The sequence below is a fragment of the Amphiura filiformis genome, unplaced genomic scaffold (genome assembly GCF_039555335.1).
Source record: "Amphiura filiformis unplaced genomic scaffold, Afil_fr2py scaffold_22, whole genome shotgun sequence".
NCBI lineage: Eukaryota > Metazoa > Echinodermata > Ophiuroidea > Amphilepidida > Amphiuridae > Amphiura > Amphiura filiformis.
Window position 1 is genome coordinate 53,792 of NW_027305486.1, and position 15,993 is coordinate 69,784.

Consider the following 15,993-nt stretch of genomic DNA (forward strand, 5'->3'; position numbering starts at 1 on the left):
TCAGAGTTAGGGTCGTAGCACGAAATGAGATCAAGAGCACATGGTCAGAGTTAGGGTCGTAGCACGAAATGAGATCAAGAGCACATGGTCAGAGTTAGTAGTCGTAGCACGAAATGAGATCAAAAGCACATGGTCAGAGTTAGGGTCGTAGCACGAAATGAGATCAAGAGCACAGGATCAGAGTTAGGGTCGTACCACGAAATGAGATCAAGATCACATGGTCAGAGTTAGGGTCGTAGCACGAAATGAGATCAAGAGCACATGGTCAGAGTTAGTGGTCGTACCACGAAATGAGATCAAAAGCACATGGTCAGAGTTAGGGTCGTAGCACGAAATGAGATCAAGAGCACATGGTCAGAGTTAGGGTCGTAGCACGAAATGAGATCAAGAGCACAGCATCAGAGTTAGGGTTGTAACACGAAATGAGATCAAGAGCACAGGATCAGAGTTACGGTCGTAGCACGAAAGGAGATCAAGAGCACATGGTCAGCGTTAGGGACGTAGCACGAAATGAGATCAAGAGCACATGGTCAGAGTTAGGGTCGTAGCACGAAATGAGATCAAAAGCACATGGTCAGAGTTAGGGTCGTAGCACGAAATGAGATCAAGAGCACATGGTCAGAGTTAGGGTCATACCACGAAATGAGATCAAGAGCACATGGTCAGAGTTAGGGTCGTAGCACGAAATGAGATCAAGAGCACATGGTCAGAGTTAGTGGTCGTACCACAAAATGAGATCAAGAGCACATGGTCAGAGTTAGGGTCGTAGCACGAAATGAGATCAAGAGCACATGGTCAGAGTTAGGGTCGTAGCACGAAATGAGATCAAAAGCACATGGTCAGAGTTAGGGTCGTAGCACGAAATGAGATCAAGAGCACATGGTCAGAGTTAGGGTCGTAGCACGAAATGAGATCAAGAGCACATGGTCAGAGTTAGGGTCGTAGCACGAAATGAGATCAAGAGCACATGGTCAGAGTTAGTGGTCGTAGCACGAAATGAGATCAAAAGCACATGGTCAGAGTTAGGGTCGTAGCACGAAATGAGATCAAGAGCACAGGATCAGAGTTAGGGTCGTACCACGAAATGAGATCAAGAGCACATGGTCAGAGTTAGGGTCGTAGCACGAAATGAGATCAAGAGCACATGGTCAGACTTAGTGGTCGTAGCACGAAATGAGATCAAAAGCACATGGTCAGAGTTAGGGTCCTAGCACGAAATGAGATCAAGAGCACATGGTCAGAGTTAGGGTCGTTGCACGAAATGAGATCAAGAGCACATGGTCAGAGTTAGTGGTCGTAGCACGAAATGAGATCAAAAGCACATGGTCAGAGTTAGGGTCGTAGCACGAAATGAGATCAAGAGCACATGGTCAGAGTTAGGGTCATAGCACGAAATCAGATCAAGAGCACATGGTCAGAGTTAGGGTCGTAGCACGAAATGAGATCAAGAGCACATGGTCAGATTTAGTGGTCGTAGCACGAAATGAGATCAAAAGCACATGGTCAGAGTTAGGGTCGTAGCACGAAATGAGATCAAGAGCACAGGATCAGAGTTAGGGTCGTACCACGAAATGAGATCAAGAGCACATGGTCAGAGTTAGGGTCGTAGCACGAAATGAGATCAAGAGCACATGGTCAGACTTAGTGGTCGTAGCACGAAATGAGATCAAAAGCACATGGTCAGAGTTAGGGTCCTAGCACGAAATGAGATCAAGAGCACATGGTCAGAGTTAGGGTCGTTGCACGAAATGAGATCAAGAGCACATGGTCAGAGTTAGTGGTCGTAGCACGAAATGAGATCAAAAGCACATGGTCAGAGTTAGGGTCGTAGCACGAAATGAGATCAAGAGCACATGGTCAGAGTTAGGGTCATAGCACGAAATCAGATCAAGAGCACATGGTCAGAGTTAGGGTCGTAGCACGAAATGAGATCAAGAGCACATGGTCAGATTTAGTGGTCGTAGCACGAAATGAGATCAAAAGCACATGGTCAGAGTTAGGGTCGTAGCACGAAATGAGATCAAGAGCACAGGATCAGAGTTAGGGTCGTACCACGAAATGAGATCAAGAGCACATAGTCAGAGTTAGGGTCGTAGCACGAAATGAGAACAAGAGCACATGGTCAGAGTTAGTGGTCGTAGCACGAAATGAGATCAAAAGCACATGGTCAGAGTTAGGGTCCTAGCACGAAATGAGATCAAGAGCACATGGTCAGAGTTAGGGTCGTTGCACGAAATGAGATCAAGAGCACATGGTCAGAGTTAGTGGTCGTAGCACGAAATGAGATCAAAAGCACATGGTCAGAGTTAGGGTCGTAGCACGAAATGAGATCAAGAGCACATGGTCAGAGTTAGGGTCGTAGCACGAAATGAGATCAAGAGCACATGGTCAGAGTTAGTGGTCGTAGCACGAAATGAGATCAAAAGCACATGGTCAGAGTTAGGGTCGTAGCACGAAATGAGATCAAGAGCACATGGTCAGAGTTAGGGTCGTAGCACGAAATGAGATCAAGAGCACATGGTCAGAGTTAGGGTCGTAGCACGAAATGAGATCAAGAGCACAGGATCAGAGTTAGGGTCGTACCACGAAATGAGATCAAGATCACATGGTCAGAGTTAGGGTCGTAGCACGAAATGAGATCAAGAGCACATGGTCAGAGTTAGTGGTCGTACCACGAAATGAGATCAAAAGCACATGGTCAGAGTTAGGGTCGTAGCACGAAATGAGATCAAGAGCACATGGTCAGAGTTAGGGTCGTAGCACGAAATGAGATCAAGAGCACAGGATCAGAGTTAGGGTTGTAACACGAAATGAGATCAAGAGCACAGGATCAGAGTTACGGTCGTAGCACGAAAGGAGATCAAGAGCACATGGTCAGCGTTAGGGACGTAGCACGAAATGAGATCAAGAGCACATGGTCAGAGTTAGGGTCGTAGCACGAAATGAGATCAAGAAAGCACATGGTCAGAGTTAGGGTCGTAGCACGAAATGAGATCAAGAGCACATGGTCAGAGTTAGGGTCGTACCACGAAATGAGATCAAGAGCACATGGTCAGAGTTAGGGTCGTAGCACGAAATGAGATCAATAGCACATGGTCAGAGTTAGTGGTCGTACCACAAAATGAGATCAAGAGCACATGGTCAGAGTTAGGGTCGTAGCACGAAATGAGATCAAGAGCACATGGTCAGAGTTAGGGTCGTAGCACGAATTGAGATCAAAAGCACATGGTCAGAGTTAGGGTCGTAGCACGAAATGAGATCAAGAGCACATGGTCAGAGTTAGGGTCGTAGCACGAAATGAGATCAAGAGCACATGGTCAGAGTTAGGGTCGTAGCACGAAATGAGATCAAGAGCACATGGTCAGAGTTAGTGGTCGTAGCACGAAATGAGATCAAAAGCACATGGTCAGAGTTAGGGTCGTAGCACGAAATGAGATCAAGAGCACAGGATCAGAGTTAGGGTCGTACCACGAAATGAGATCAAGAGCACATGGTCAGAGTTAGGGTCGTAGCACGAAATGAGATCAAGAGCACATGGTCAGAGTTAGTGGTCGTAGCACGAAATGAGATCAAAAGCACATGGTCAGAGTTAGGGTCGTAGCACGAAATGAGATCAAGAGCACAGGATCAGAGTTAGGGTCGTACCACGAAATGAGATCAAGAGCACATGGTCAGAGTTAGGGTCGTAGCACGAAATGAGATCAAGAGCACATGGTCAGACTTAGTGGTCGTAGCACGAAATGAGATCAAAAGCACATGGTCAGAGTTAGGGTCCTAGCACGAAATGAGATCAAGAGCACATGGTCAGAGTTAGGGTCGTTGCACGAAATGAGATCAAGAGCACATGGTCAGAGTTAGTGGTCGTAGCACGAAATGAGATCAAAAGCACATGGTCAGAGTTAGGGTCGTAGCACGAAATGAGATCAAGAGCACATGGTCAGAGTTAGGGTCATAGCACGAAATCAGATCAAGAGCACATGGTCAGAGTTAGGGTCGTAGCACGAAATGAGATCAAGAGCACATGGTCAGATTTAGTGGTCGTAGCACGAAATGAGATCAAAAGCACATGGTCAGAGTTAGGGTCGTAGCACGAAATGAGATCAAGAGCACAGGATCAGAGTTAGGGTCGTACCACGAAATGAGATCAAGAGCACATAGTCAGAGTTAGGGTCGTAGCACGAAATGAGAACAAGAGCACATGGTCAGAGTTAGTGGTCGTAGCACGAAATGAGATCAAAAGCACATGGTCAGAGTTAGGGTCCTAGCACGAAATGAGATCAAGAGCACATGGTCAGAGTTAGGGTCGTTGCACGAAATGAGATCAAGAGCACATGGTCAGAGTTAGTGGTCGTAGCACGAAATGAGATCAAAAGCACATGGTCAGAGTTAGGGTCGTAGCACGAAATGAGATCAAGAGCACATGGTCAGAGTTAGGGTCGTAGCACGAAATGAGATCAAGAGCACATGGTCAGAGTTAGTGATCGTAGCACGAAATGAGATCAAAAGCACATGGTCAGAGTTAGGGTCGTAGCACGAAATGAGATCAAGAGCACATGGTCAGAGTTAGGGTCGTAGCACGAAATGAGATCAAGAGCACATGGTCAGAGTTAGGGTCGTAGCACGAAATGAGATCAAGAGCACAGGATCAGAGTTAGGGTCGTACCACGAAATGAGATCAAGATCACATGGTCAGAGTTAGGGTCGTAGCACGAAATGAGATCAAGAGCACATGGTCAGAGTTAGTGGTCGTACCACGAAATGAGATCAAAAGCACATGGTCAGAGTTAGGGTCGTAGCACGAAATGAGATCAAGAGCACATGGTCAGAGTTAGGGTCGTAGCACGAAATGAGATCAAGAGCACAGGATCAGAGTTAGGGTTGTAACACGAAATGAGATCAAGAGCACAGGATCAGAGTTACGGTCGTAGCACGAAAGGAGATCAAGAGCACATGGTCAGCGTTAGGGACGTAGCACGAAATGAGATCAAGAGCACATGGTCAGAGTTAGGGTCGTAGCACGAAATGAGATCAAGAAAGCACATGGTCAGAGTTAGGGTCGTAGCACGAAATGAGATCAAGAGCACATGGTCAGAGTTAGGGTCGTACCACGAAATGAGATCAAGAGCACATGGTCAGAGTTAGGGTCGTAGCACGAAATGAGATCAATAGCACATGGTCAGAGTTAGTGGTCGTACCACAAAATGAGATCAAGAGCACATGGTCAGAGTTAGGGTCGTAGCACGAAATGAGATCAAGAGCACATGGTCAGAGTTAGGGTCGTAGCACGAATTGAGATCAAAAGCACATGGTCAGAGTTAGGGTCGTAGCACGAAATGAGATCAAGAGCACATGGTCAGAGTTAGGGTCGTAGCACGAAATGAGATCAAGAGCACATGGTCAGAGTTAGGGTCGTAGCACGAAATGAGATCAAGAGCACATGGTCAGAGTTAGTGGTCGTAGCACGAAATGAGATCAAAAGCACATGGTCAGAGTTAGGGTCGTAGCACGAAATGAGATCAAGAGCACAGGATCAGAGTTAGGGTCGTACCACGAAATGAGATCAAGAGCACATGGTCAGAGTTAGGGTCGTAGCACGAAATGAGATCAAGAGCACATGGTCAGAGTTAGTGGTCGTAGCACGAAATGAGATCAAAAGCACATGGTCAGAGTTAGGGTCGTAGCACGAAATGAGATCAAGAGCACAGGATCAGAGTTAGGGTCGTACCACGAAATGAGATCAAGAGCACATGGTCAGAGTTAGGGTCGTAGCACGAAATGAGATCAAGAGCACATGGTCAGACTTAGTGGTCGTAGCACGAAATGAGATCAAAAGCACATGGTCAGAGTTAGGGTCCTAGCACGAAATGAGATCAAGAGCACATGGTCAGAGTTAGGGTCGTTGCACGAAATGAGATCAAGAGCACATGGTCAGAGTTAGTGGTCGTAGCACGAAATGAGATCAAAAGCACATGGTCAGAGTTAGGGTCGTAGCACGAAATGAGATCAAGAGCACATGGTCAGAGTTAGGGTCATAGCACGAAATCAGATCAAGAGCACATGGTCAGAGTTAGGGTCGTAGCACGAAATGAGATCAAGAGCACATGGTCAGATTTAGTGGTCGTAGCACGAAATGAGATCAAAAGCACATGGTCAGAGTTAGGGTCGTAGCACGAAATGAGATCAAGAGCACAGGATCAGAGTTAGGGTCGTACCACGAAATGAGATCAAGAGCACATAGTCAGAGTTAGGGTCGTAGCACGAAATGAGAACAAGAGCACATGGTCAGAGTTAGTGGTCGTAGCACGAAATGAGATCAAAAGCACATGGTCAGAGTTAGGGTCCTAGCACGAAATGAGATCAAGAGCACATGGTCAGAGTTAGGGTCGTTGCACGAAATGAGATCAAGAGCACATGGTCAGAGTTAGTGGTCGTAGCACGAAATGAGATCAAAAGCACATGGTCAGAGTTAGTGGTCGTACCACGAAATGAGATCAAGAGCACATGGTCAGAGTTAGGGTCGTAGCACGAAATGAGATCAAGAGCACATGGTCAGAGTTAGGGTCGTAGCACGAAATGAGATCAAAAGCACATGGTCAGAGTTAGGGTCGTAGCACGAAATGAGATCAAGAGCACATGGTCAGAGTTAGGGTCGTAGCACGAAATGAGATCAAGAGCACATGGTCAGAGTTAGGGTCGTAGCACGAAATGAGATCAAGAGCACATGGTCAGAGTTAGTGGTCGTACCACGAAATGAGATCAAGAGCACATGGTCAGAGTTAGGGTCGTAGCACGAAATGAGATCAAGAGCACATGGTCAGAGTTAGGGTCGTAGCACGAAATGAGATCAAAAGCACATGGTCAGAGTTAGGGTCGTAGCACGAAATGAGATCAAGAGCACATGGTCAGAGTTAGGGTCGTAGCACGAAATGAGATCAAGAGCACATGGTCAGAGTTAGGGTCGTAGCACGAAATGAGATCAAGAGCACATGGTCAGAGTTAGTGGTCGTAGCACGAAATGAGATCAAAAGCACATGGTCAGAGTTAGGGTCGTAGCACGAAATGAGATCAAGAGCACAGGATCAGAGTTAGGGTCGTACCACGAAATGAGATCAAGAGCACATGGTCAGAGTTAGGGTCGTAGCACGAAATGAGAGCAAGAGCACATGGTCAGAGTTAGTGGTCGTAGCACGAAATGAGATCAAAAGCACATGGTCAGAGTTAGGGTCGTAGCACGAAATGAGATCAAGAGCACAGGATCAGAGTTAGGGTCGTACCACGAAATGAGATCAAGAGCACATGGTCAGAGTTAGGGTCGTAGCACGAAATGAGATCAAGAGCACATGGTCAGAGTTAGTGGTCGTAGCACGAAATGAGATCAAAAGCACAAGGTCAGAGTTAGGGTCGTAGCACGAAATGAGATCAAAAGCACATGGTCAGAGTTAGGGTCGTAGCACGAAATGAGATCAAGAGCACATGGTCAGAGTTACGGTCGTACCACGAAATGAGATCAAAAGCACATGGTCAGAGTTAGGGTCGTAACACGAAATGAGATCAAGAGCACATGGTCAGAGTTAGGGTCGTAACACGAAATGAGATCAAGAGCACATGGTCAGAGTTAGTGGTCGTAGCACGAAATGAGATCAAAAGCACATGGTCAGAGTTACGGTCGTAGCACGAAATGAGATCAAGAGCACATGGTCAGAGTTAGGGTCGTAGCACGAAATGAGATCAAGAGCACATGGTCAGAGTTAGGGTCGTAGTACGAAATGAGATCAAGAGCACAGGATCAGAGTTAGGGTCGTAGCACGAAATGAGATCAAGTGCACATGGTCAGAGTTAGTGGTCGTAGCACGAAATGAGATCAAAAGCACATGGTCAGAGTTAGGGTCGTAACACGAAATGAGATCAAGAGCACAGGATCAGAGTTAGGGTCGTAACACGAAATGAGATCAAAAGCACATGGTCAGAGTTAGGGTCGTAGCACGAAATGAGATCAAGAGCACATGGTCAGAGTTACGGTCGTAGCACGAAATGAGATCAAAAGCACATGGTCAGAGTTACGGTCGTAGCACGAAAAGAGATCAAGAGCACATGGTCAGAGTTAGGGTCGTAGCACGAAATGAGATCAAGAGCACATGGACAGAGTTAGGGTCGTAGCACGAAATGAGATCAAGAACACATGGTCAGAGTTAGTGGTCGTAGCACGAAATGAGATCAAAAGCACATGGTCAGAGTTACGGTCGTAGCACGAAATGAGAACAAGAGCACATGGTCAGAGTTAGGGTCGTAGCATGAAATGAGATCAAAAGCACATGGTCAGAGTTAGGGTCGTAACACGAAATGAGATCAAGAGCACAGGATCAGAGTTAGGGTCGTAGCACGAAATGAGATCAAAAGCACATGGTCAGAGTTAGGGTCGTAGCACGAAATGAGATCAAAAGCACATGGTCAGTGTTAGTGGTCGTAGCACGAAATGAGATCAAGAGCACATGGTCAGAGTTAGGGTCGTAGCACGAAATGAGATCAAGAGCACATGGTCAGAGTTACGGTCGTACCACGAAATGAGATCAAAAGCACATGGTCAAAGTTAGGGTCGTAGCACGAAATGAGATCAAGAGCACATGGTCAGAGTTAGTGGTCGTAGCACGAAATGAGATCAAGAGCACAGGATCAGAGTTAGGGTCGTAGCACGAAATGAGATCAAGAGCGCATGGTCAGAGTTAGGGTCGTAGCACGAAATGAGATCAAGAGCACATTGTCAGAGTTACGGTCGTAGCACGAAATGAGATCAAAAGCACATGGTCAGAGTTACGGTCGTAGCACGAAATGAGATCAAGAGCACATGGTCAGAGTTAGGGTCGTAGCACGAAATGAGAACAAGAGCACATGGTCAGAGTTAGGGTCGTAGCATGAAATGAGATCAAAAGCACAGGATCAGAGTTAGGGTCGTACCACGAAATGAGATCAAGAGCACAGGATCAGAGTTAGGGTCGTAGCACGAAATGAGATCAAGAGCACAGGATCAGAGTTAGGGTCGTACCACGAAATGAGATCAAGAGCACATGGTCAGAGTTAGGGTCGTAGCACGAAATGAGATCAAGAGCACATGGTCAGAGTTAGTGGTCGTAGCACGAAATGAGATCAAGAGCACAGGATCAGAGTTACGGTCGTACCACGAAATGAGATCAAGAGCACAGGATCAGAGTTAGGGTCGTACCACGAAATGAGGTTTGAATTCGTTTGAATTGTTAAATTTCCCAGTAAAGATCATGTCTTTCTCTCTTAAGTAAACAGTTTGTGACAAGGCACAAAATGATTGACAATTCTGTCATTTCCTACCTGGATAAAAATGGATTCCCGTCATATTATACCGCAGACAATTATCATAAGTGTATTCCATATCGTCGTCCGTTTGTAGTGGAATACTGGCGTCTTTTTTGGCTGCATTGCAAGCGTCTGGTGATAATTCTGGCCATTTGTTACAGTTCTCTTGTTTTAATTCTGGTACAACGCACCAATGATCGGACTCGCCTGCTAGGAAGACCTGTTTGTGAATCACACACAGAGTGAAGTTTATTATAGGTTTAATATCATAATTTACTATAAACTACATGTACATTCCCTTGTTTCAAGTAATAAGTTTCCGTTTCTCTTTTGTTCAGAACCCAACAATCATCGGGTTAAAAAGAGGGACACGCACCGACATCGCCTGGCTAATAATTAATTGGTACAGCAGAGATACTAAAATCAATACCCGGGATCGATACACGTGAATGTGTTATGCACGATTTGATATTCAGACGATAAATCTTTGGATACCGGGGTAGAAAATGATGAATATCTCCCGTAATTTTTTTATTCTGAAGAAGCCATATTTAGATCCTTGTACTTGAATATATGTGTTGAACGGATATGATAGTCGTTAGCTTACGTCTTGAGAAAGAACCATGCATCTTGGACTCAAAAACTGACAAAAATTCTGATTTTATATGTGCCGAACTATAGCGCAGCGTAGGCTAGCTGCACTCACTCGTGGAGAGAGTCTAAAAGCAGCCTGACCTCATGGCGTATACATGCTCACTCACACATAGAGAGGTCAATTACCAGGCTATTGTCAGTAGCCTTAGTCGGATGTCCCTCGGCTCATTATGAGTCTCAAAACTATTAAACAGGTCGGAACAAAATGGCCATGCGTGGCTGTGGATTCAACCTACCATGGCGATTTCTACCATGAAGATATCGGGGCGATGACACTGTGGGACAGAACTTGTCTGCAATCATAACATCTAAAGCTAAATAATAGCTGAGCGATAGTGATTGGTTTTACCCAATGAGGAAGATCGCTTTTTGTTGCGCTGGGAAATCTCATTGGTCAAATACCAACCGCTTTTAGCTCAGTAACAGAGTTATAAATTCTCCCCACTGTCTCCTTGTCCCCATCGCCTACACTCGATATCTCCTCTCCCCTACACACTATTCCAATTGCACTCTCGAGGTCTCTTCTCCCCTCCTTCCCTTTCCACTTGCAATACACCCTCTGTTCCTCTTTCTCTCTCCCCTACCTCGCCCACACACTCCCTTTCCCCTCGCTCTTCTCTCTCTCTCCTCTCATTTCTTTTAAGTAATATATAACTTTAATAAAATTCAACTAGCCTTTATGTTGGAAGTCTTATAGCTTTCTATCGATCCTCCCGCATGCGGTTATCACACGAATAGATGTGTTTATATCACTCCAGTGTCTATTCTTTTGTTATCTCGGTGGAAATATTTCGATGGTCTATATTTTTCACATGGAAATAAGCCTAGACTTATTGGATTCTCTAAACCATGGTTTTAAATGTAGATTGACATGTTCGATTTCTCTGCTTGTGAATATTGCACTGCGAAATTTAAACATTTCTTTTGTATACTTAGATCAGGTAACTTGAAACCAAGCGAATATGCGTTCACACGATTATGTAACAAACTGAAATGAAAACCGAAACTGCTTGCTACAAATTTTAAGTTTCTAACAAAGGGTACAAACAAAGATACCGATAATGACGTCAGTCAAGAGCTTAAGACAGGATAATAGGAAACCACATGACCAAAACCAAAACCAATACTGAAACTCAATACTTGAAACGATCGATTGTTTGATACCAAATTGACGTTCACGTATCGCGTCTTTGTACGATTCCTGCCAACAAGAACTTCTATTTGACCGCCAAGTAAATCAATCGAACAGTACAGTAGAGATTGACGTACAATATCCGCGCAATTGGAACAGACTGTCGAATTATAAGGCCACGTGTCACAGGAGAAAATGTCAAAATTTGATTCAATTTTGGATACAATTGTGCAAAGTTGCGCTCAGATGACCATGTCCAGTTTAGCCAAAGTGAGGCAACTTTTTAGTCACAGCAACCAATATGATGTGTGATGTGCCCTGAGTAATTTTTTGTTTACAATTAAAATCTATTTCATGAGATATTTTAGGAATTGCCCTCTCAGCAAATTGAATGGATAGCTGGGAAGCCCCCTTTTCAGTGTGTTGCACATTTGGGAAAGTCTCCTGAGAGTGTAGAGTGAAAGTGACATCATATGGGAATCCCCTCAGGAAGTGATGTCATGTGAAAGTTTAATGTTATAATTAAGACTTGGGATTTCCCAAGATTACATCATGTCTTGTGAAAATAGCAATTGGCTATTAATATTTGGGATTTCCCAGTGCTTGATATTATAAGAAAATGTAAACATAATTCTTCACAGTTTATAGTATGTGCATTTGTTGTCATATATTGTACCAATCATATCTTAGTTTCAATTAAAGACTTAGATTTTGTTAGCTTAATCAAACAGTGTATTTGTGTTGTGCATTCGTGTGAATTTGGGTAAAAGGTGATTTTGGCCTTGAGTCAGTTCGACTCGTAACAGATTTAAGCAACCTAGTTTTACAACTTATTTTGGAGAAATTTTAGTAATCCGGTTTCTTTTTAGCACTAATCCGACTATCAGAGCACATTATAATATCATATTACTACTCACCTGTGCCAGCATATGGGCAGCCGTTGCTATACCTACTAAACCAATCAGAAAATACGCACGACGTTGATATCTGCCGAATTCTCCTAACTCGATAATTATGTCATCAAACTTCATTTTTATATCGAATTATTCAACAAAATTGTAATAATATAGATCCGGCATGGACAACGATTAAGCAAGTTTGTGTTTTTCGATTCATAATTTTGATTATCTTTAATAATTGATAACGTTTGTGTATTTCGATTCAGGATTTTCATTATTTTATCTCTTATCTGTTCGATACAGTCATTATTGACAATGCTAAAGTCGATTGAAACAGGGTACACTGCAAAAAATATTTTACTCAACACTGAGTAAAAAGGTCACAGCTCAACAGTTGAGTAATAAATTACTCAACATTGAGCTCATATAGGTCACAACTCAACAAATGAGTAGAAAATACTCAACATTGAGTAATTTTTTACTCATTTGTTGAGTTGTGACCTATATGGACTCAATGTTGAGTAATTTTTTACTCAACTGTTGAGCTTTGAATTTTTTACTCAGTGTTGAGTAAAATATTTTTTGCAGTGTAAAGACGCTAACAAAACAAGCATACTTTACACTCTAAATAATAAATAAACAAATTGTACAAAAACTCAATGTTGAGTAAAAAGGAAACAAGGCAACAAAATAAGTCAAATTGAACTCAGTACAGATTAAATGTTTACTCAATTTTGAGTACAATTTAATCAACATTGACTTTTATCCACTCAGTTTGTTGCTGTCACCTTTTACTCAACATTGAATAATTTTGTATTTGCAGCATGCAAAAGCTTTTGCAGGTTTAGGTGAGAATTCCCGTATGTAACGATTAGATTGCACGGTGATGGCGTTCGCTCATCGAACTCAAGGTCAATGTGTCGTCAGGGGCGTACCGGGGCCAATGAGCTAGGGTACAAAACTTACCTTAAAATTAATCAAAGCCATATTGTAACATTTGCTGAGGAGGACGCCCTCAATATTTTGTCAAAATTTATTAAACTATTACATGCCCAGCAAAAATCAAGACTTTAGGTAACTATAGTTTTGTCTAAATTCGAGATTTTGAATAAAACGCATTAGTCACGATGTTCACAACACAGTACGTACATGGTGTGCGGGATAGTACACACACACATCAAAGGCCCGTGCCGTAGCACAACCGGCGGAGTGACACGCATTGTCGATATGCACTGCAGCTGCTGGTAGTAAATTCCAGTTTTCTTTAAACCTCTGTCGTCCGGCTCAAAATTAAAAGAGGTCACATATATCTGATAGTAAAACCTAACATTTTATAGAAAAGAAATACTAATCTATTTTTTATGGAAATGTTAAAAATGGCTTTAAATACAGTAAGAATTTTAACTATATAGTACTGGTTGAGTGACGTGACACCATAACGGCTTTTTCTAAGCAGGCCTTTCAAATATTAAATTAATGAGGGGTGTACATATATTGTTCGTGGCAAACACCATGCACCCGCAGTTCTGCGCGAAAAGGGTTGAATGTCAATGTTGCTGTGGGTTGTACAACTAGGATTAAAAATTGTAGTACTGCGGAATGGTGAAAGCATTGTTCAAATTGGGTGAAAAGCATGAAATTTGGCTCAGATGTACTGTAGTGTATACTGATTCATTCTGGATCCGGGGCCAATTGAAATTTTTCCAATTTTCCAAAATGGCTGCCATTTTCAAAATGGCCCCCAATTTTTCCTGAAAATGTCAAACTGATCATGGATATCAGCTTGGAATAGCTATTTCTCTCTGATTGCCACTCAAAATCATATATAAATAGAGTAGGTTGAATATTTTTGCATTTTCAAAATGGCTGCCAAATTCAAAATGGCTGCCAAATATCGTTTGACAATGAAATGAATGTGAAAAGTAATATTTTTCTTCGCTATGATAATAGAAGTAACCTTAACATTATAGTGTACACCCAAACATGTGTGTGACAGAGAGACAGAGAGAGAGTGTGTGTGTGTGTGAGGGAGAGAGAGAGAGAGAGAGGGGGGGAAGGAGCAACCACTGAAAACCGTGAGAAGCTTGAAAAGTTCCTTCTTGACCATTATGCCCCATCCACATTCAACACATGTGAACATCAACCCCTACCCATGATGAGTGGCCCCCCACTGCGCCTACTGGTCGATCCCTCAGCCCAGCCTGTGGCCTACCATACCCCAATCCCTGTCCCGCTGCATTGGATGGAAGATGTTAAGGCTGGTTTGGATCAAGATGTCCGACTTGGTGTTATTGAGCCTGTACCAATTGGAGAACCTGTCACATGGTGCCACAGGATGGTGATATGTCCAAAAGAAGCGACAAACCCCGCCGCACAGTTGACTTTCAAGCCCTGAACAGACATGCCAGCCGTGAAACCCACCACACACAGTCCCCTTTATCCAAGCTAGATCTGTTCCCCATCACACAAAGAAAACAGTGTTCGATGCGTGGAATGGCTATCACAGTGTACCCCTCCACAAGGATGACAAACACCTATAACCACTTTCATCACCCCATGGGGTCGCTACAGATACTGTGTTGCACCACAAGGATATGTTGCCTCTGGCGACGGATACACTCGCTGTTATGACGAAATTGTGAGTGATGTCCACAACAACACCAAGTGTGTGGACGACACCCTGTTATGGTCATCCACCATTGAAGAATCCTTCTTCCAGGCGGTGCACTGGCTTGACTTATGTGGTCGCAATGGCATAACCTTAAATCCGGACAAGTTCACCTTTGCAGGAGATACCGTAGAATTTGCAGGATTTGAAATATCCCCCACCTCAGTCAGGCCTTGCCCCCACCTCTTTGAGGCTATCGAGAAATTCCCAACACCATGCAATATCACAGACATACGCTCATGGTTCAGCCTTGTAAACCAGGTAGCCTATGCCTACGCCTCAGCAGAAAAAATGCTACCATTCCGGTCCCTGCTCAAACCAAGCATGTCATTCAAGTGGACAGAGGACCTTAATGCCCTTTTTGAGGAATCCAAGCAAGTGATAATCAATGAAATAGCCAAGGGTGTTGAAATATTTGATAAATCTCGCCCCACATGCCTTGCTACAGATTGGAGCATGTCTGGAATTGGTTTCTGGCTACTACAAAAACATTGTGACTGCGCCACCACCATCCCTTTCTGCTGCAAGACCGGTTGGAAAATTACTCTTGTTGGTAGTAGATTTACAACACCTGCAGAGTCCCGCTACTAACCTGTGGAAGGAGAGGCCTTAGCTGTTGTTGATGCATTGGACAAGGCACGCCACTTTGTCCTTGGCTGTGAAGACCTCATTATTGCAGTCGACCATAAACCTCTCCTTAAAATTCTAGGAAACAGGTGCCTGGAGGACATAACCCCCGACTCCGCAACTTGAAGGAAAAGTCCCTCCGCTACCAATTTCGGATAGTCCACGTCCCAGGAGTCCGTCACCGAGCTGCAGATGGTGTTTCTCGCCACCCAGTTGGAAATCCAATAGGCATCCCATTGCCAGATGATGTGGCTACCCTCACTCATGAGGTTTCATGCCCCCTCGGTCACCTACTGGATATCATTAGGACCAACGTTCCCCCAAACAACTCATGCCCCTTCAATCATGACGAATCCGATGCAGCAGAGGCCATGACAGCTGCCTTGGCTACACTGCACTCCATCACCTGGGATGCTGTCCGCCTGGCAACGGCCAGTGACGAAACCATGTCTAAACTGTTGTCCCTCATAGAAGATGGCTTGCCAGATACACGCCTTGAGATGCCGCCTGATCTACAGGAGTATTTCAGCCTGAGAGATAGCCTTTATACATTAGATGGAGTAGTCTTATACAATGACCGCATTGTCATCCCTCCATCTCTTCGTGACGAAGTACTTCAGTCCCTCCACTCGGCTCACCAGGGTGTCACATCTATGACATCACGAGCTGAAGCCTCTGTTTTCTGGCCG

The 15,993-nt window shown here is 44.1% G+C and overlaps 1 protein-coding gene across 1 annotated transcript in view; it reads right to left on the bottom strand.

Moving 5' to 3' along the window:
* LOC140143509 (organic cation transporter protein-like) overlaps window positions 1–12,141 on the bottom strand; it is a 34,527-nt gene extending 22,386 nt beyond the window's left edge. The window contains exons 1-2 of the mRNA XM_072165340.1: window positions 12,028–12,141; window positions 9,340–9,544 (exon numbers count right to left, since the gene is read on the bottom strand). Coding sequence (XP_072021441.1) covers window positions 9,340–9,544; window positions 12,028–12,141 — 319 coding nt within the window. The remainder of the gene's footprint in view (window positions 1–9,339; window positions 9,545–12,027) is intronic.
* Between the last annotated feature and the right edge of the window lie 3,852 nt (window positions 12,142–15,993).